At 48.2% G+C, this 22,220-nt stretch overlaps 1 protein-coding gene and 1 long non-coding RNA gene across 10 annotated transcripts in view; one reads left to right on the top strand and one right to left on the bottom strand.

Annotated features, from left to right (window-relative positions):
- Positions 1–8,019: 8,019 nt before the first annotated feature.
- LOC109367891 (uncharacterized) lies at positions 8,020–20,565 on the bottom strand. Its single transcript, XR_002115448.3, has 2 exons — positions 20,220–20,565; positions 8,020–11,084 (listed from the first exon to the last, which is right to left on the bottom strand). It is a non-coding gene; the product is annotated as an uncharacterized LOC109367891 (long non-coding RNA).
- The window catches only part of MARK3 (microtubule affinity regulating kinase 3), a 61,733-nt gene continuing 58,905 nt past the window's right edge, over positions 19,393–22,220 (top strand). For 4 of the 9 annotated variants that reach the window (XM_010711946.4, XM_031553696.2, XM_085225699.1 and 1 more), the window contains exon 1: positions 19,394–20,148. In XM_010711946.4, coding sequence (XP_010710248.1) covers positions 20,098–20,148 — 51 coding nt within the window. In that variant the 5' untranslated portion in view covers positions 19,394–20,097. Of the gene's footprint in view, positions 20,149–22,220 lie in introns of all 9 variants that reach the window. The other 5 variants (XM_010711944.4, XM_031553697.2, XM_010711947.4 and 2 more) reach the window with 4 other exon arrangements.

A 22,220-nucleotide genomic window follows, 5' to 3' on the forward strand; every position in this document is an offset into this window, starting at 1 on the left:
TATTTTTGTGCTGTCTTCATATGGCAAAGCGAAAACTGAAGTGTTCAAGTGTATGCATTCGTATGTCTTCATCTTATTTTTATGCACAAGGCTATCGTTCCTCCTGCTGAGAACTTTCTTCTTGTTTGGGCTGCAGTGCTCACTAGGAGATCCCAATCTTCACCAATGTCTCCAACTCAGCTGATTTGTTGCTGTGCTGATATGCCATAAAGTTAGACAAGCTGATTTCTATCTGATGAAATTGCACTTAGCGCATGGGAGTGTTCCAGTTGTGCAAGTTCTGCACCTTGATGTCTGAAAGAAGAGGTACTGGAGAACAGTAGTTAACAATGATCTGTAACAAAGCTGTCCTTTCACTTGATGGCTGCTGTGCAGCAATAAGGATCACAGCAATTCTGTGTTCCCAGAGAACGGAAGTGTCAGGGACGGAAGGAACAGAAGCTGCTGACCCACCAATCGGTCTTGCAAACCATGGCAGCTGTTTTCTTCTCAAACTAATCACTCAGAAAGAGCCTCGGAGGGCTGTTGCTGAGAGTTGACTCCTTGGCATTCAGTAACACCACTGAACCATGAAGATGTGGAACAGAGAACCCAGAGGGAAAGAGAATAAAAAGCTGCTTAAAACGTTGCTCTTTAAAGCCTTATCTGTGAAACACTGCGTGCTTAACTTTCAGCTTCGGTTTTATAAATTTGTTGGAGCCACTGGGATTGATTACTTACGTGCTTGGTGGGCTGATCGTGTTGTTAACCTGCTGAAGACAATCATCTTGTTCCTTGGGCTGTGCAAATCTGTAGTGGTGGAACAGCACGGGGTGAAGGCTGGCAGCCCGGGCAGCAGGCATGGCTGAGACCAGCGAGGTGCATGGCAGGGGCAGGCAGGGCCTCTCCCAGCTCTCGCCCTGCTCCTCCCGCACTGCTCAGTTCCAAGGTCACTCGGTTGCACCGTGTTGGAGCTGCCCTTGAACGCCAGCAGCCCAGCACCTGCGAGGCGGGGGAAAGGCTGCAGAGCCTGGTCCTGCTCTCCAGGCCTGTTGTTTTCCAAGGTTGCAGGTGGAGAGTGGAGTTTATTGGATTTCTAATCTTATCACTGTGTTGTTAGATGTATGTTATGCACAGCATTTTCTTATTAAGAGAGGAACAAATAAAGCAAAGAGGAGCTCTGGTTTGAGTATGGGGTCCTGGGCACATCAGTGGTACGTTGCAAATAAGGGAAGCAGCAGCACTGAGAGCTTTGTGTGGGTGTTTGCATCACTCGCTCCAAAGTTTCGCTTGATCCTGACTGATTTTTATATTGATCTGCTACTAATAAAACCCAGCTAGCAACACTGACGTCAATGGAGTTAGCCTGGATTTGTATCTGTGTCATTAAGGAAGTCATCTGGCACCTTCAAAAGAAATGTGAGGAAACAAGTATATTATCCATTCCTGCACTGATGGGGAACTGCTAATTTAAGAATCGCTCTTACAGCCAAAGTTACATGTATATAAGATGTCAGCAGCGTAGGTCACACAGAAAAATATTAGGTAAAAATAGAGGTTTTTTCACTTGATCTCTGCTGCTGGGAAAACTAGACTGAAGGGCTTCTGTCTCCTGCCCAGCCTGCATCCATATGGGGCGCCGTGAGCCAGGTGGGCACGGTGGGCATGGATGGAGATGCCGTAACAGGGTGGCTATGGATGGTGGGCAAGCACATGTAGAGGTGAAATGGATAACCAGAGCACGGCTGTGATCACAGGAAAATGCTTCAGCCAGATCCCTGTGGGTTCAGACTGAGGCTGAACATTTCATCTACCTGAACTGCTGCCCAGAGTGCACCACTTCTAGAGGAGCCAAGTCCCTCTTAGTGGCACAGACAACCAGAATTGAAACCTCCATACAGTGTAAGCAGGCTGCATCATGCTTAACAGGTCACAGAAGAACGTCTTCATATGGCAGAGAACGGAGTAGTTAAGGCTTTTATGGAGTAGCAGGGCTTATGACTTGCTGAAGAAATGAAAGAAAAACCATCACAAGTAATAACGTAAGCAGAACTCATCTCCTGTGCTTCCATGTTGATTAAAAATAGAAGGAGTGAGGGGGGAAGAGCCCACCTGGTTGCTCTTCGTGCCAGAAAAGAGAAGCAGACCCTTCGAGGTTCAGGAGGGAGGTTTGGGCTGGAGGGAGACACGAGGGCGGTGGGGCAGCTCTATGGCCGAGGCCAGCTCCGTGCCGGTGCTGCTCAGTGAGCAGGAAGGCAGGAGGGGGAAGTGGCTGTGGTTCACGGTGGGGTGAGGGGATGGTTTTATCTGAATCACCGAGGGGCAAAGGAGTGTTCCGGTGGGAGGAAAGGTGTGAGAGCTGCTACCTGGCTGTCATTACAGCCTTTTCTGGGGGCGTCTGGTGATGTTCGCTGGGAAGCTGTGGGGCTCCATGAGAGCAAGCTGTTAACGACTGCTGGTTCTTTGTTTAACGCAGTCTTTTATGATACCGTCGCCTCCTTTGTTCCTTCATTTCAATGCTGGGAGGTGGGAGTGGAAGGCAGAGAGAAGCAGTGGTATCGTTAATGCCAGAAAACCCGTTCTGCAGGAAAAGCCGCAGATGCGTGCCGAGCCGGATGGGGAAGGAGCGGCCGCGCTCATGACACAACCTGCAGCGCGCAGGGCTGGCCGGGGGCAATGAGAGACGGCAGCCGCCTTCCCCTCACCTCCCCCTTCCTCAGCGGCGCACACCCGCCCTCACTGTCGGATCAAGGAGGCCAGCTGCTCCTTGGGGCCTTCGCCCAGCGGGGCTGGATCCTCGTGCTCCCGCCTCATGCCCAGACCCTTCCCACGGGAACCGATGCGGAGCCGTCTGACCGAGGGCTGGGGCTCACGGAGCGCCGTCCCGGCGCGGCCGCCAGGGGGCGCCCGTGCACCAGAGCCGCCGCCGGCGTGCGGCTGCGGCAGGGAGCAGAGTAAAATAAAATAAAATAAAATAAAATGAAGATAAAATAAAATAATTGTTCCCTCTCCAATATTCAGCTCCTCCTGCAGCACCCCGAGTCTATGAATCGGAACGTATTATCCTCTGGGAGATGTAAACCTCGCTGAGCTGCAGCCTGTGCTGTGCCATGCAGGAATGGATAACCTTAAAGCCCTGCACTCTGTAACGCGTGTGGGCATGGCACAACCTGCCCGGTGCAGTGCGCATGGCCCCGAGCTGCTGGAGTTCTAGGAGCGTTTGGACAGTGCTCTCAGACATCGGGTTTGGATTTGAGTGGCACTGTGTGGAGCCAGGGGTTGGATTTGGTTTCCCCCTCTACTCTGCTCTTCCCCTTCTGCTCTGCTCTTGTGAGGCCCCATCTGGAGTGCTGTGTCCAGGTCAGGAGCCCCCACTACAAGAAAGACAGGGAGCTGTTGGAGAGGGTCCAGAGGAGAGCCATGAAGATGATCAGGGACAGCAGCACCTCCCCTATGAAGACAGGCTGAGGGAGCTGGGCTTGTTCAGCATGGAGAAAAGAAGGCTGCGGGGTGACCTCATTGCAGCCTTTCAGCACCTAAAGGGAGCCTACAGACAGGAGGGGAATCAACTCTTTGAAAGGGTAGATAACAGCAGGACAAGGGGAAATGGTTTTAAGTTGAGGGAGGGAAGATTTAGGTTGGATGTCGGGGAAGTTCTTTACAGAGAGAGTGGTGAGGTGCTGGAACAGGCTGCCCAGACAGATTGTGGATGCCCCATCCGTCCCTGGAAGTGTTCAAGGCCAGGTTGGATGGGGTTTGAGCAGCCTGGGCTGGTATTAAATGGGGAGGTTGGTGGCCCTGCATGTGGCGGGGGGTTGGAGATTCATGATCCTTGAGGTCCCTTCCAACCCTGGCCATTCTGTGATTCTGTGATTCAGCTCCCTTATGAGCAGAGGCTGATCCCTGCAGCCCGCACCGGGCGCTATGAGGGCAGGCAGGCCCAGCAGGGAAGCACCATCCTGCAGAACAGGCAGAGCCTTCAGGTGGCAGCGGGTGGAGTCTTTGTGAGGCTATGGGAAATGGGAGGATAATCCTTCTTCGTGATAGATGGAGACAGCAGGGTTGTTTGGGTTGTGTTTAGTTTGGTATCTCTATTTAAAAGTTTGTTTTTTTTTTGTTTTTTTTTTTTAATTCATTTCCTTCTAAGCTCTCTGCAAACAAGCATGGCCTGCATTTCCAGGGAGGGCTTTTGGGTGCTGTCAGAGCACTGAATTTATGGCCCTGCCGGTGTCGGAGAAGCAAAACCTGATAGTCTAACTCCAATTCAGTGATTTCAACGTATTTCGGCATGGCATGATAGCTGTGGGGGGCTGGCTGTGTGGGCAGAGCTGACTCGCCCTCATCTCCCATCCTGGCCATCTGCAGGAGCTGGGTGCTCCCTGCATGTGGCACTGCCCAGGGCTGCCATCGTGGCAGCTTGTCAGCCCCTGCTCCTCTGCCTCTTGCTAGCCAAGAAACTCATATCAAGGAAAAAATCCCTCAAGTGGAGACCAGCTGGATGCCAGAGTCGAGGGACGGGTCTCTAGATCCTTATTTTCCTATTTGCCTCTGAAATATTAGACCCACGTGGGGACATCAAACCCCTTTGTCTCAGTTCTCTCTGCTACGTGGGCTTTCTCCTCCCTCTCCCTCTGATGGAAACAGCGTGGTTCCCCCTGCCCACTCTGCCCCACCTCCCCGGCTTTGATCACAGCAGCTGTGGAAGCCAGACTTTGAAAACACGGTGATTTCAGAGACGTGTTGATTAGGAAATGAAATTCTGAGAAACAAATGACAACCCAGCCGTACTGCCAGGGTCTGTGAGACTGGAGCTCCCACCAGGAAATATATTTTCATATTTTTTGACACATCCAGGGTGTTGTATTATTAATAAAAAATGCAGGCAGAACTTCTTAAGAGAAAATGACTTCCAAAGAAATAGCTTTTTTTTTTTTTTCCTCCCTGTGTATCTGCAGTCTTCCTTGAAGAGACAGCTCAGACCTTCCTCTTTTCTGCAGAAAAAAATGAAGCATACAAACAAAAGTGAAGCATAAGCTTACCCTGGGGTGGGGACCATCTCCTGGGCAAGGAGAAGAAGGACTGGTGACTTCTCCTTCCTAGCAGGTTGTCTCCAATTTCATAAGCAAATGGATTTAATGGAGGCTGGAGATAAATAAAATAACCCCAGTAATTGTATGAGGAGAGGATCGTGCCTACTGTATCCAGCCAAGGTGGGGAAAGGACCATCTAATGTGGCTACCTCTGTAGCAGCACAATGCCGCACAGTGACTCCAGTCTGTCTTTCTTATTCAAAAAAACCCTAATCCAGCCCAGAAAAACATTATTTTGTTTCCCTTCTCATCAGTATTGATAGCATCACGCATTTCTGAGTGCTCCTGGCACTGTTTGGAGTTTATCAACCCAAGGGAGGGATGTTCTGTGGCTGATTCTTCTCAGTTTTGCTCTTGTGAATGCAGGAATTGCCCTCAGCAGGGGGTGAGCTTGGGCAACTTTGCACTCCAAACCTTGGACAAGCAAGAAGGGGAACTCACGCTGCCTCACTGTCCACTGCCATAGCACCCTGGGACCAAGCAGGGAGCAGGAACTGGGGGAGGCTCACATTTCTGGGAATTGCCACCTCCTCAATCCTTTGGCATCTGCCTGAAGGCAGCCACAGAGTAAGTTTGGTCCTCTCTCTGCAGCTATGGGTGCTTTGTTCCTTTGGCAGCAAGAGCCTTCAATCCCCATCAGAAAAGAAAGGGCGAAGCCGTTTCTCTCTCAATCAGTTGCTTAAAAATCACTCCAAAACTTAAAGCCAGGAATCAGCCCTTGTGTCTGTAGCTCATTCTGCACAAGACGCCCTGCTGGGAAGAGAGTTTTCATGGAGAGCAACAGAAATCCCTGTTTGCACTCCAAAGAGCCCACACTCCTGCAGGTGCCACTGCAGTATGATAAGTCAGCCTAATACTACAAAAAATCCAAAGTGGTAGTGGATGGCAGCAGTCAGGAGCTTCTGTAAGGACAAACCAAGCCGTGCTGTGGAACAGCTTGGGAGCAGCAGCAAGGGGAAGAGGCTGCATTCATCTATCACAGCATCCTGGGTTGACTGGAGGGCTCGAAGCTCAGTTTTCTGTGGGGGGTTGAACTCCTGTCCATAGCAGATGCTCTTACCCATGCACAACTGGAGCTGCCTGGGGACTTCAACCTGCACCAGCCCAGGTATTATGGAGTTCTCCAGTTTTCCTTCCCTGTTCCCATTGCTGCCATCCAATTCACCATCCAGCAATGAGGCAAAGGCATGCGCAGGTTTCAGTATGTGTGTCATTTTTAATGCATTTATTTTTAGCTTGTTTTTGTGGCCGGTAGAGGATTCCACAGGAAATCCTGCAGCCAGGGGATCATGAAAAGCTCAGGTTCCCGATTGCGTTACATACGTTAACAGAGATGTGAGCTATATGTTTTTTATAAAAGGCAGCTATAAATACTTCCTCCAGCTGCACCCATATCCCCTCGTCCCTCTTCTCTTCACAACACCTGTTGACACTCGTGTACCAAATAAAGATTCACTGCTCAGTGGGGAGGAGACACTGTGGCTCCGGCCCTGTGGTAAGGCAACTACATGGCAGCAGCACCTGGACTATGAGTAGAGGGGCTTCTCCTGGTCTCCTATCAGTTCTGCAGGGAAAGTGCTGCTTAGGGTGCATGCCTGGAGGAAGCATCGCTGGGAACCTGCCCTGTGGGTTTCAACCTCCATCCTAAAATCCTGCACCCGTGATATAGCTGAGCAGGCTGTGAGGACGACATGAAGTCCCTGCTCCAGTCTGGGCACTGTGGGAGCTCTGCACTGCTTTGGCCCTGGGTTTGTTCCAAAGTCCCTCCTGTAGCCAGGAGGGCTGCTGGGTGGGAGCTGAGCTGAACTGGAGCCATTCAACGTTTTGCCTTCCACAAATCAATATTCACAGGTGAAAATGCACCCAGTGACTGCATCATGAGACAGAGAGCCTGGTGCAGGGGGGTTATTATAAAGATGTGCTCAGTCTGAAGTTAAAGTCTGGCAGTTCAGCCCATTGCTTGGAATGACCCTCACCTGCGTTCTGTGGAGCTCTGGAGCAGAGACAGGTTGGAAGCAGAGGACATTGGCTCAGAGGTTCATTTGTTGTCAGTGAAGGTCTCAGGTTTGGACCTGGCACTGCAGTGAAGTCTCTGGCCCAGAGCAGCTGTGGTTACACATCACAGGGCCTCCAGCCATGTGTGGCCTCCTGCACCAGAGGGGTCATACTTAAGGGGGCAAAGGAAAAGCACCCTTTGCTATCTTCCATCTGCTCCTCCCCGCCCCTGTCAGGACTCCTGGCAGCCCTTTCAGCTGCAGCATGCTCCAAAAACGTGTGCAGGGTTATGTAAGACACGTACCCTGGGTGACTCACACGCCGAGCTGCGGCACGCAGCTCCCACATCCCTGGTGCACGCTCCCAGAGAGGCACACAGCCGTGGGACAGGCAGCCCGCGGGGCTGCACACAGCCACCTCAGTGACCCACAAGGATCATCGAGTCCAACTCCTGGCTCCACACAGGCCGACCCAAAATCCAAACCCTATGTTTGAAAGCATTGTTCAAATGCTCCTTGTGACTCCAGGGACAGATCATCAGTTGGGACAAGTTAGAATAGCTGCATCGAAGGCAGTGAAGATGAGCAGATATTTTCCTGGTGTCTTGCCAGCTCTTGGTTTTTGTCCAGGGCTCCACACCTACCCTAGCCTACCTCCTGGTGCAAAAATGCTTGGTTTGAGTCAGAGGATCCACAGCCTGGCTTATTAGCAGAAAGGAAACACAAACTAATGGAACTCTTCTTGTTTGTGCCTGCCAAGGATCCAGCTCCCAGCTTTCAGTTGCTCTGCAGTGGAGGGATTACATATTGGGGCTGACTCTCAGCTTCGGACTCCACTTTTAGACTGGTGTAAAGTCACAGTAACAGAGGCATCAGACTCATTATTTATGATACAGTTATAAATTACACACTTTTGCCCCCTCAGTCCGTAGCTAGAAATCACCACTTCCCACACGCAGCATATGCAGCGTTTTATTTTTAAAAAATGATTTCCATCTTTCTAAGGAGTAAAGACAGAGCACAAAAAGATGAATTAATATGACCTGTTATTAAGTTACAAAATGCTTACAAGGCCACAAGACTATTCAGTCTCCTCAGGAAAGCTGAATTACAGGGCCAGAAAGCTGCCAGGTAGAAAGCAGCAGAAGTGCTCGCTCCAACACACAGCTCCAGCTCCCAGCTGGGAGCCCAGTGCAGCCAACATTGGGAGATGGTGAGGAGGATCCAGCCGGCTGTTTGCTGGGATGAACGAGGCAGAATGATCCACACACGGTGTTCTAGCAGCTATGCTGGCGCAGCCCTGATGAATGGATCCACATGAGCATACCCTGACTGCCAGCTGCCTCATGGGGTGGGCTGGATCAAGAATGGGAAGGTGGCATAGGGAGCCACGAGAGGAGAGGAGGGACACAGAGGGCATGGGACTGAAGGTGGATATCTTCTCCACAATCAGAAGTGTCCCACACAGTAGTTGGGGTGAAAAAAAAATAATCTCATCTGCACTTCTCCTCTGCCATCAGCTGAAGTCTGTTAGTCCCATATCTTGTGTTGGTTGAGACGCTGAGGTTGCCAACCTTCTGCTGTGACAATCCCCATGCTGGCTCCCATCATGCTTCTGCGTGATGGCCTCAGTGCTCCAGCTGTGCCCCATTCCCATCATAGAATCATAGAACAGCCTGGGTTGAAAAGGACCACAATGATCATCTAGTTTCAACCCCCTGCTGTGTGCAGGGTCGCCAACCACCAGACCAGGCTGCCCAGAGCCACATCCAGCCTGGCCTTGAATGCCTCCGGGGATGGGGCATCCACAGCCTCCTTGGGCAAATGCTGTTTGTTTCCCTGTAGCCCAGCAGTGCCCACGCATGCAAGTGGCCTCGAGAAGACTGAGGTTACCAAGTCAGCCACTCTGAAGTTAGGAAATGCAGGAGGAAGGCTGTCTCTGCATGTTTCTCATTTCATTATTTCCCCAAGGCTCCCTATCCTGGCTCCTCACTGAGCACAAAATGGATGGCGCCCACCTGCAGAACAACTGCTAAGCAAAAATCTGGCTTGAAGAGAGACCTGAAGTAGCCCTCTGTGAGCCCTAAAGCAGTTTAACTGCTGAGCTTAGGGTAATTTAGCCCACTCCATTGTGCTAATGCGTGCATATTGCTCCTGATAGAGACACCAGCTTCAGCTCAGCACCACCAGCGCATCCCTGTGAACAGTGCTGTGATTTTCCGTTCTCCATTCTCCAAGCTGCCCAACATGCCAGCTCTGCCCTGTGGTTACAGCTGATCACACAAACTTCCCTCAGGCTTCAGTGTCACAGGGCTTCATGGCTGCTGCTGGATTGAGCCCAGCTAGGATGGCATGAAGCGGCATAGCTGAGGAACAGAAATAAGGCAAGATTTGGGTCCAAAAGTGTCCCTGTGCCCCAGGAACAAGTCCCCTGCACCCTCACTCTTCCTCAGCCTTATCAGATCCAGTAGCTAAACAAAGGGGATTTCTCTGCAAAGGCAATGGGATCTGTAATTAAAGCCTGGATCCTAATGCACAAGCACAGAAGCCACATGCTGGCTGATTTACTTTGTAGCTTTGAGAGCTTTAATGTAGGAGGGTTGTTGGATTTTTCTTTTTTTTTCTTTCTTTTTCCTTTTTTTTTTGCATGCATGAGCAACATAAATAGAGCTTCATCTTTTATGCATTTTCTTGTGCCTTCCAGACCCAGAGCTCCTCTCTATCATTTGACATCGCTCCTTGTTTTGATAGATGCACTTACTGGAAAAAGATGTAAGGGTATTTTCATTGCAGTACATCATATTCACATGTATAAAATATTAAAAGCAATAGAGCTGAGCCCAAAAACAGTGCGGTACTTTACAAAATAGTATTAGACTTTTCCTTAGGTATTAGAGAAGGTGATAAATCCCCCTCTATCATACAGTACAGCCCCCATGGGCTCCGAAGGGGTATGAGCAGGTAGCAGGAGGGTCTATAGCAAAGACAGCAAGAAGGTTATGTATGCATGCAGAGGGATATAAATATATTTATGTGTGTGTATAGGTTCTTACGTAGCATTTTTCAGCAGTGTTGCTCTCTGCAGAGCACGCATTTCCAAAGCCCTGTACTGGGGTCTGTATTGCATGGAGCATGGAGACACAGAGCCACTGGCAATTACAGGACGTGGCAGCATATGGCACGCATGCAGCCAGTGTATGGCAACAACATGTTTTTACTTCCTTGAAACAAATACTTCAGAAGTTGATTTCAATATCTCTGGTTCTCTTTTGAAAAGCTGGCAGCCCAGGCCCTTGAATGTCCTCCAAAGGTCTCCTCTCCACAGACTGCAGTCGGAATTAGGTCCAGGTGAGCTCAGGCTTGGTCTCAGGTGGTTGCAGCTGATGCCTTGGTCCTTCAGCATCATCCCCTGGGCACCAGTGCTCTGGCAGGTCAGATGAAGGATGCTGAAGGCAGTCAACATTAGAAAATAAGAACTCAGAGTTAAACTATCAAGGGTCACACCCTGTGTAGGTGCTCTCAGTTTGTTCCGTCTTTTGAGAGGAATGAAGTTATTCAAAAGGAAAATTCTTCAGGGTCAGTGTTCGGGTGTTTTTCCATCAGCTATTTCCCCATTCCTCAGACCCGTGTGCTTTTCCTGTCTGTCAGATCTTCCCTTCTGTCCCGAATGTTTCTTCCTTCCCTGTTGTCCCCAGCCACCCCTGGCCCCACTGCAGCTGTCCCACAAGCACCACGCACTGCAAAGAGGCACGCTATTCCTAGCACTCCTTGGAGAGGCTGAAACCACTCCATCGGCTATTGTAGATGAACAAAAGTGCTTTCAACAGAATTGTTTGAAAATAGGAACAAACATTTGCTGAATTTCCAAAAATTTGCGAAGTCCTTTTCATTCTGCTGACTTCCAGAGAGAGGAATCTCTCCTTTATTCAAAAACTCTTACAAAAGGTTGATATTCCAACTACTGGTTGCTTTTCTTTATGGGTATTTGATTCTCTCTTCTTCCCTTTTTTCCACATCGTTACTGAAAAAAAAGCAAAATAAACAAACAAAAATATAGAAGGTTTCTAAAGCATTAAAGGTCATACCACCAAATTTCTCAAAGCAACATCACTTTGCTTTTCAAAATCACCTTGAAAAATCTAAAACGATTGTGAATGTTTTTACAAGCATTTAAAAGATCATCTCCTCAGAGATCAGGTGGCTCAAGCTGAAGCAGGCAAGCAGTAAGACCAGAATGAACAGAAAATAGGAAAACTTGTTTATAGGCACAAGATGTTAGTGGGAGAAACAGTAAGGGTGTTAATGGTCATATTAATGCCATGAGCAGCACCTCCTATAAATGGGTAAGGGAATGTTATGGTTGGCAATCCTGGTCAATGAGAGGAAGTATTTATGGGCTCAGAGGGATCCTGTGCTTGCAAGGGTAAGTCCTGCTAGCAAGACTTACTGCTCTGCTGCAGAGAGGGGAGGGAGGAGGTGAGTGGAGGTAGGTGGTAGATCTCTCCTGTGGGAGAGCTGTACTTATGGATGCTGACAGGGGAGGTTGGTCAGCCATGTCTCAGGAGAAGTAGCAGGCTAAAACAAGGGAGGGTGAGAGTGGAGTGAAAAAAAAGCAATGAATGGTAATTAAGGTAATATATTTGTAATCACATTTGCCCACAAATCATGCAAAGTCAAATAATGTGTAAAAAGAAAATTGATGTAAGATATACAGAAAACTCTTCAGTTCAATGCGAGAGGTAGATTTTCTCTACAGAGAATACCTGCAGCACGCACAAACCTCACTGCCAGAAGGAATGATTCATGTATTAGGTTTATATAGCACCGAGCGCTTCAAGCAAGGCACGCAGAGCCATGTGATTCATGCAGACCACAGAGCTAATCCTGAAATGCTCATTGCCACCAGTGAAGGAGTGCTGTGCTGTGACAGGCACTACGTCCCAGGCATACACAGAGCTGCAGCCTGCACTATTGGAGGCTGAGGATGTCCCATTGCTCCAAACCTGAGGCTGGGAGCACCAGCACCATGCCCTGCTCAGGTGTGCTCTCTGCAGCACAGCGATCCCCCCTGATCCAGCCCTCCCCAGTGCCTTCCAACACCCCCACAGATTAATAGACTTGTAAGAGGATACAAGGCTTGTGGCTGTTATTTGTGTTTGTTTGAGGGACAGTCCTAATTTTCAATTGCTGCTTTTTATTTCAATAACAGCAAAACACTCCTAATTCATTTTGCTCTTTTCTTCTATGCATCTTGAAAACAGTGCTGTGCTTGGATGATAAAACGTTCTCTCTCTCTCTCAAAGTGTTTTTATGTTCTTGTGTGATGTGAATTCTAATCAGGATTGTGGCAACAGCATTAATTTGATATTTTTCCAATTCAATTTGAAGATGTTGACCTCCTATCAGACATTCTCAAATCAGCAGCTCATCTTTTCCTATGAAACAAGCCCAAATACGTTGTGCATTTGTCATCTCCTCGATGTTCTGAAACTAAAAAAAAAAAAAAGTGATGATGTTACTACACATCTACTGTAACGGTGGGGATGTTTCTTCATTTCCTGGGTTGCTGTCAACATTTGAGGAGAATGAGAAGCGAAAGGTGGTTTAGTGCTGGAAGAGCAAGAGTGCTGTGAAGCCCCATGCTGGGGACAGTACACCAAACCTGTCTGTCCTGTGCAGCCTATACTTGGTCTGCCATAAATCCTTTTCTTTACATCTTGCACACATTTTTAAAAGACCCTTTGTAGTTACAGCTCTATACTGTAATACAGAAATTCAAAGATGAACAGGAAAAGCAAATCTTCCCATGCATTTGTAAAGGTTGTTCGTGACTGCAACATCAATTCTTTGTTCAAAACCCCTAGCTTCAGTAGAATCTAACCTGTGCTCGGCTTTGTTGGGTAATTATCAAGGATGTGTTCCCTCACGCATCAAGGCAAGGCAGAAGAGGTGTGCGGGCACTGGTGACTTTCTGGGTTCTGGGGAAGCTCCACAGGAAAGCAAATGTGGAAGTTTATGAAAAAGGGGGAAAGAAAGATATGACTATTTACAGGCTTGTCTCTGACACGAGTCCCAGCAACCTAATGAAATGACTCATATGGATCTCGATTAACAAAGAATTAAGGGAGGGAAATGTAATTAATGCCAATCAACTGGATTTTATGGGAAGAGACCCTTTCTAACAGACTTGTTATCATTTAGAGGAGTGTGCAAGATTGAGTGATAAAGATAACAAAGCTGATGAAAAACACCGTGACTCCTTTAAGGCCCTCAACTTGTTGCAGCAGAACATGTCGATTGAGAAACCAGAGCTATGGAAACCACAGTGACATTTATCAAGCATCAAACTGCTCGCCCTTGCAGCATTGCAGTGTCCTGGAAGGGTGCTGGGACCCCTTATCTGCTCAGCAGCCCTAAGCCCTGTTTTGACACCTCAGTCCTTGCACCCCATCTTTTGCTCAACCCTCAGCTGTTTTTTTTCTGAGTTATTCTCCCTCCAGCCTTTCCCCTCCCCAGGCCACGTGTTATGTGAACGTTCAAAGTAGCAACACCTTTTTATCAGCAGAAAAACATAATGCAGGACTGCAGCCCAGCACAACTGGTTCTTGGCTTGCACCAATGCATATTTGTGTCAAGGGCCATAAGGGAACAGAAAGATTGACCAATAAGCCTTGCAGCTGCCCCCAGGATGGAGAAAGGGTTGAAAATTAAAAGATGGCATTGAGGCAGAAAAAACTGTTTGCAAAATTTTGGGTAAGTGACACGCATTTTATTATGGCCAAAGTTAAAAATTCTGCTTGTAGGAAAAGGAAAGCATACTTACAAGACGGGAGACTCTGTATGGAGGGGAAGGTCAATGATATTGAAAGGACATGTGAGTCCCAGTAATGTGAGTTTCCAGAGTTCAGTTACTTATCTGAAAGGGCTAAATGGGTTCTTCAACTGTGGCATCAGCAAAATAAGTTATTTCACACCTGTATTTTGGTTTTGCATTATTACAGCTGGAATACCATGCTCATGTCTGCAATCCATGGCAGAAGCAGACTGACAAGGTGACAGCGAATCAGAGAAAAATGTGCATGCTAACACTTAGAGAATTGAATAGGATTCGTTTTAGTGACAGCCTCCAGAATTTAAATCTCTCTGGCAAAACCCAGCCCTTGGGGCTTTCTGTGGGCCCTGGGAACTTCAGCCGAGCTGTGTACTTTCCACTAGCCTGTCGACAATTTTGGATGTTCCTTTTTGAACAAGCGTGGGCTTGTTCATTTTTAGATAACCTGTGCCCAAAAAGCCTGGGACTTATCTCCCCGCTACCAAACAATTTCTTCCTGCTGACACTCAGGCACACCAATTATTAATTTGCTCTTGAAAATATTACGTGTGCTGGAGTCATCTATTCTTTCCCCATCATTGTGAATGGAGTCTTTGATTCAGTATTAACCACACAGGAAACAGTGTAGGAGGAACAGTAACGTGCCTGACTCAGATGGCAAGGCATCTGAAAGGATTTGTGTTAAGATGCAGCCCTGCTGGGGTTATGCACTAGCAGGAATAGAAGAAGTTGTTATAAAACACCTAGGCTAGCTTCAAACATAGGGTCAAGTTCAGAGCATGGCTGCCAACCGACTGCTTCTCCTTGTGTTTCTTTCATAGCCCGCAAGGCATCAGGTTTATGGAAAGCTAAGGAGGTATTTTCGTTTCACTTTTCACAACACTAACCCAGTGCCAACCCACCAGAACAACACTCTCACCCAGCTCCTTGGAGCAGTGTGATTCTGCCCCACATCCCACAAGCCATGCAGATGGAAACAGTGGTGGAAACAGTGCAGTTCATGCACTGGACAGCAATCCCATCATGAAGGTTCACACCTCACACATTATGCTATATGGCTCTGCCATGCACTGCTTGTCTGGCCTGACAGGTAAGGAATTACATGAAGCTTGCAATCCAGAAGACGCTACTGCTCACTCCTGTTTTCTCATATTCACAGCCCAGTGCCTGAGCTCTCTGATGCCTGAGAAACAACGAGCAGTTGCACTGCCACAGCCATCCTGCTGTCCCCAGAGACCCCGAAGGGAAAGGCGAGATTGGAAGTGAAAACTACATGGATGAAAAGAGAAAGTTAACACATTAAATCTCATCTCACCTTTTGGATCTCATTCCATGCTGGCACAACAGCATGGATGCAACATTGAGAAGGAAGATCTTTTTCCTTTCCATTGTTTCCTCTGCAGTCAAAACCACACATCAGCCTGGCCTTGCAGTGGGTTGCACTTGGGCCTCATTATATGAGCAAGGACTATTGATTCAGCTCATAGACAGTAATGAGTACTTTTCTATCAATAGCTTTGTCATCTCCATTATCGAAGTCGCACATTTCTCCTTCCTATTATAAAATACTGTTAAGTTTTCATGTATTCTAGGGAATTAAAAATTTGAAACACAAATACAGATAATGATATCAGTTTCAGAGGTAACCCTGATGATGAAATGGTCCTGAAAACCATTCACTGCATGGAATTATTTTAGAATTTCCCATAATCATAGAATCACAAAATGGCCCGGGTTGAAAAGGACCATAATGATCACCTAACAACAGCAAGATATTAGAATAAGAAGGAATAATACTAGGTACATTACCGTGGCTTTTAAAATGCATTTTGTAAAGACTTGAAGAAACACAAGTGACATCAGGGTTAATAATTATCAGCCTAAACTGGTATTTTTGTGTAAATGACAATGATTTCATATTTCAGCAGATTCCCAGGTGGTGTATTCTGTCATAGCTGCAGTGCAGGATGAGGCAGCTCTAACAATTACATTAGCTGATCCTCTACTTGCCTCTACCAGCTGATGCCTTCCAGTCCCCAGCCTCTAAAGTGAGGTGAGGGGAATATAATTACTTAAGTCAATTCTGCATATGTAATCCTTTTTGCAGAATTAAGACAGAAACCTCACGCATTTGAATAATTTAAAATTAATCCTTGCATTCTGTCCAGCATTTTTAATCTATTCCATCATTTTTGCTCTGATCACAATGTTAAAGTTAGGATTTACTATGTATGTGCAACGTACTGTTCAGAGATTTAGTGATTGCTGTGACTTTTAGCATTCAGAAGAAAAAAAAAAATCAAAATGCTTCATCATAATGATGTTGTTTTGAATCATATTGTTTTCTTTTGTTTTCTGTGTGTGGCAATAGCCAAAAAAGTGACATAAAAACGGCACCTTAACTAAGCTGCTTCCTGTGTGTCTTTGAGTCATATTCTCCAGATCCGCTGACAAAAACAAGTTTTTACAACTGTTAGCACTGTAGCGGCTGTGCAGCTCGAAGCACAAGTTGCAGCTTATCCTGGATAATGTGCAAACATTGTCATTGGAGTTCCACTTAGGAAAGCACTGTCACTATCGCCTGTGATGGCAGGCACGAGAACCAGGAAAATACAATTCGATTATCAGATTCCTGAGTTTTCAGAACCTATAGATAGGGGAAAAAAATCACCTTCTGATTATGAACGCAGCTTAAGTAGTACCTGATATTACACAGAATACTTACGGGCAACAAAGAAATAAGAAACCCATGCAATTTTTTTTTTTTTTTTTTTTTTAAAGTATGTCCAAAGTTCTAAGAAAATTTATATGCTTCACCTGTCTGAACATGAAAAACAGAATATAGCCAGAATTAAATGAAACAATAAAGCAGCTGTTCTGTCATTTGTTATCCCCTGTGCAGGTTTTGCTGCATGGAACTGCCAACACAAATCAGTGATTCCCATTACTGGTGATAAAACAACAAAAGGAGCTGCTATTATTTTTTGTGGTCTCAAGCACTTTCTTCAAAAGTTCTTGTTTAAACATCACTTTGCCAGTCAGAAACATCACTCTGAAAGAAACAAGCATTCATTTCCCCATAGCCTCTCCTCCTTTGCCACCTGCTCTCAGCTCCATTTAATTTGGGCAGTGTTAAATGTGGGCTTTACCCAAAGTAATAGCAGAATTTCTATTGGATGGTCAGGCCTAGGACTTTCACCTGACCATACATAATGGGATAGTTTGGATTTATCTGTGTCCCTGGAATAGCAAGTTTATATAGCCCCATACTTCAGTGTCACTTGGTGTATGTTTGTACATACAAACAGCACAGGGGAACTCAATGCACACTCTGAAAATCATTCCCAGGCTTTGGTGCTGGCAGTTCAGCACTCCCATGTCAGCTGCAGTTCCCATCAATGCAGGATGAGAGCATTCATCTGGTTAACAACCAAAGTAAATCTCTACCTATTTTTACTTTTTCTGACTCCATCATAAGTCAGTTACCATTCTTTATAAACAAATTGTAAAGAACACCTTCTACTGGCAGCTGAAAATGAAGAAGCAGCCACCCTATGGCAAAAGCAGCAAGCCAGGAGATCTGGATACTTCTCCTGGGTCTGTTATGACTGACCTTGGCACATCAGATAGATACAACTCCCTCTCTGTTTCCAACACAAAGGGTCCTGCCTGCTATGGAAGGAGAGCAGCTCTTATGTAAGCTGAGCATATATGCACATGGATATATAGATATGTGCATACACATGATGGGTTGATGATTGGATTAGTAGTCTTTTCCAAGCTTAATGATTCTATGAAACACAAACATAAGGGGTAGATATTCTTCAAATTACCCAAAATTCCTGTCACTAACATAAAAGAAGGTGTCAGCTTGGCTGAGACCAAGGAGGACATGAGTCTACTGAGTTTCTCCTTCTACTGGTTACGTGTGTGAAGTTTGGTAGTCTTCATGATAAAGTAACAAGCCAAGCAACTTTTTAATTGGATAGTACTCAGAGGCTACCTATCCTTGCTAGTGTCTCTGAAAATGGGAAAATATCACCTACATTGCAGGATGGATTTCAAGGCTAAGCTGGTAAATATTTATAAGATACATGAAGTTTGCCAAATAAACTATGCTTTAGAAAGACAAAACGTTATCGCTATGCTGCCGGATGTCCAGAGATGACAAGCTGCTACAAATCCCATCCTACCCCAGATTTATTTCTGCAGAGGTTTTCTTCTGCCTTTTCTCCAGAAAAAAAATAACAGAAGTAAGTCTGTTTCTAAGCTAGCTGTATAATCAATTGATGCACAAAGGTTAGTAAAATTATTGCAACAGAAAGATAATCAAAATAAATGAAACCGCTCACTGGTGTCATAGGCTCACAGTAAACTCCTCAGAAGCAATCTCCAAAAAGAGAACCATCCTCAGTGACAGTCAGCACACAAATGGGATTTAGGAGAGATGGAGCCAGGCTCCACCCCTTCTGGTAGCACAGGTGAACTGCCTTCAGCTGCTCTCCCGTGGCTGACTCATTGCTTGCCTCAGGTGGTCAATCAAAGGTTCAGGCTGTGATCGACAGTTCCCATACCCTAGCTATATATTGAATACACAAAGGTTACTTCTTTTTCCCATTCTTATTAGATTCACTCATGACTATATCAAGATCTTAAGCTGCGATAGGACAGGGGAAATGGTTTCAAACTAACAGAATGGAGATTTAGACTCAAAACCAAACAAAAAGATGTTCTTCACAATAAGGGTGGTGAGGCACTAGCACAGGTTGCGTAGAGAGGTGGTGGATGCCCCATCCCTGCAGACAGCCAAGGTCAGCTGGAGGGGCTCTGAGCAATTGATGGAGCCGTGGATGTCCCCGCTCATTGCAGGGGGGTTGGAGTAAACAGCCTTTAAAGATCCCTTCCAACTGCAACGGTGCTACAGTTCTATGAACTTCCTTGTATTCTTGACAGTGACTGCAGTGATTTCTGGGCAGAAAAAGCACATTCCGAGGGTATAGGCTTCCACTCTCCAGCAAGTGAACCTTTAGAGCTGCAGCATCCTCCACTGTGTGTGCTAGGTCAGAGCCAGCAGCCCCAGGCTTTAAGCACACATGAGCTGCCCTCATCACACGAGCACGCTCCTCTTTGGAACCAGGGATGCAGCAGGAAGGCAACAAGATGCTCAAGGCCCAAATCCGCTCTGCAAACACAGCGGGGAAGCTCCCTGACCGTGAGCAGCCCTGCTTCGCCCTGCAAACGGGCAGTGGGCCTGTCCCTACATACCCACAGCCTCTCTGCGGACGAAGGCTCGTATTTAGTGACACGTTTCCACCGACGTTCCCTCGCGCTCCCTCCATTCCTCCTCCTTCACACCACTTCCACCCAGCCCCTCCCTCCCAGCCACCCCAACTCCCCTCCGGAGTCCCGCTCGAGGCCGCTCCGAGGAGGAGCCCGCTCAGGGCCACACAGGGAACGGCAGAGCCCGGCTCCGCCCCGCCCCGCCCCGCCCGGCCCGGCCCCTAGCAACACACCGCCGGCCTCCTCGCCGCGGCCGGGCGCGGGGTGGGCCCTTCCGGTTCATGTCGGAGCTGAGCTCGGCGCGGAGGAAGCCGGGCGGCCATCTTGGCTCGTCGGGGAGCGGCGGAGGGGCGGGGGGCGGCTGGCAGCGAGCGCGAGAGGGAGGACGAAAAGGAGAAGCGGACGGGCGGGCGGGCAGTCACCGTCCCCAGCCCGCCGGCGGCCCGCGGGGTGCCGGCCTTAACGGGGCGCGGGGCGGGATGCGAGGAGCGGCGGCGGCGGCCCCGTGAAGCGGGGGCAAAGAGCGGGGAGCCCCCCCGGTGGGCGGCTTGCGCTCAGCCGCCGAGGGGCCGGCGAGACGGGCCGAGCCGCTCCGCTTCCCCGGCAGCCCCTCCGCCGTCCCCTTCCCCCGCCGTCACCGCCCGATGAGGCGCCGCCGCTGAGCCCCCCGCCCGGCCCGGCTGAGCGTAGGATGAGCCCGCTGCAGGCGGAGGGCGAGAGGCCGCCCCGCTCCCTCGGGGGGATCTAACGCGGCCGCGGAGGCGGGGGGACACGGAGCGACGCCGCCCCCCGGCACCTCGTCCTTCATGGTGGCTCTCTGCACCCGACGCCTCCCAGCAGAAGCGCGGCCCGGCCCGGCCCGGGGGTGGTGTGCGAGTGCGAGAGCGCGCCGCGGGCAGCGCTGGTGCCCGAGCGAGGGAAAATGTCCACTCGGACTCCATTGCCCACGGTGAACGAGCGCGACACCGAGAACGTGAGTACCGCGGGCGGGGGGACGTCGCCCCAGCGCCGCTTGCCTCCGTCCCCGGGCCGGCTTATCCTTACGTTTATTCTCCTTTCTAGCCCGTTGAGCGCCGTGTGCCTCCCGGCAGACCCGGCGGCCTGCTCGGCTCTGCCGCTGCATCGCGGCGTCTCGCAGGATCGAGGCTGCCCGGGTCCCTAACGCGGCGGGGAGGAGGAGGAATCCCGCCCCGGTGCTGCGCGCTCAGTGCCCGGAGCGGCCGCGTCGCCCCGGAGCGAGCAGATGGCGAGCACTGAGCGTCGGGAGGGGTGGGCGAGGTGACCTACATAATGGGCCTCTTCCCCGCTGGTGTGCGGGGTTCTGCACGGCGGTGACGCTGTTGGGCTCTGTCACCTGTGCCGATGGCACGAAAAGGTCCGTTTTATTGAAATCCGCTTCCGATCCAGAGAACCTGTTCCTTTTTAATTATGTTTTTCTTAGGTTTTATTGATGAGATCGAGCCGAGCCGCTGTGTTAACAATTGCACAGGTCATAGGCTAAAGGGGAAAAAATACAGAGGTGGTACCGCATGAGCAGGCAGCCAAAAATGAAGCTGGGTGGGAGCCTCCCTTTTTTGCAAATAAGAACTGTGCTTCTTCTCTGTGAAAACTTACTTGATCCCAGGGTAATCCTGTCTGAGCGTTTTTCTCTTTCGTTGCTGGGGGAAAATGCAGAGGCTGTGCAGAAGGGAGTTGTCAGTTGCTGTAACCTGAAATGAGTCGATGGATGAACTTGGTATTGAGCTTTATGTAAAGGCTCTCAGGGGCTCTATAGAGATGCAATGCTTAACTTGACAGAGGAGGGTTTTTGTGAGGGCTTGCATATGTGTCTGACATAAAAGGTGGAAACTTTGGTTACAGATCAGGAAAAACTGTTGGATTGTTCAGCTCATAAATAGTCTAAGGAAGGTGATGGTTGCCCCATTGTTCAAAACAAGACCAGACAAAGCACTGGAAAACACGCTGCGTGGAACAATTACTGCATTACGAGGGATTTGGATTTTATTGACATAATAGGCACTTCTAACTTCTGTGATCTTTATTTGTTTTAGCACTAGATGCAACCTGCAGGCTAAGGGCTGCATTGAACAAAAAGCCAACTAAGCATGTTTGGTTGTAAAATCGCAGTGAGCTTCCTGTCTTGTGGAAGAAAATAATTAAAGTGCTATGTGGCTCTTCCTATGCCGTGGGGAGAGGTGATGCAGCACACTCCAGAAAATACAGAGTTTGTTCAGATAATTGTTTTGTCTGTAGGTAAACCTTACTGAGACTTTGGAGCTCCAGGTATATACATGGAGGCCTTCCGGTAAGTCCTTTCAGGTGCTGCTTAGATAAGGTTCTCCAGTGTGGTTAACTCCAACCCTACTATGGATAGCTTAATGGTAGAAAGACTTAGCATGCTTGATGAAATGCATTATTCACAAGCAGAGTGTTTTAGCACTTGAAGTTAGCTTTACATATCTTCCACTTAAGGCACCTTGTTCTCACTTCAGAATGTTGGTCTGACACTTCTCTTTAGTCGTCTCCATAATTTAACATACAGGGGTTGTCTGGCTTGCAGATGAGTCGCCTTAGGTTTTGATCAAGGCATATCTTTCAACTGCCGTGCTTTAGCTGGAGACCACAGAAATACCTGTAGGTAGTGATATTGGCAGGAAGCGACCAACGTGAGTCGCTTCCAGATCTGTTGCAGCGATCCCACAGTACAGTGCTGCAGCCCTGGAGAAGCCCTCTCTCATGTTCTGACTGTTGGTGATCTGTGGCTTCACCAAAATGCATACTTGTTTCACCTTTTTTAAATTTCAATCTGCATTTAGTCTGGGTGAGTTACCCATAGGGTTGGAAATGGATACAAAATTAACTGTTTTATTTTTAAATACAAAATGTAGCATTTTTGATGTGTCAACTAATTGTTCTTCCAGCCCGGAGCTGAATGCTATGTTTTCACAGGTGAAGGGAACCCTTGATTTTCTTCCACTTAAGAGAAGTTAGTTAAGATTCATAGGACTCTTTGAAGTTCAGATGGCTTAAGAAGTGCCAAGGTGT

Source organism: Meleagris gallopavo, chromosome 5 (assembly GCF_905368555.1).
Source record: "Meleagris gallopavo chromosome 5, MGAL_WU_HG_1.1, whole genome shotgun sequence".
NCBI lineage: Eukaryota > Metazoa > Chordata > Aves > Galliformes > Phasianidae > Meleagris > Meleagris gallopavo.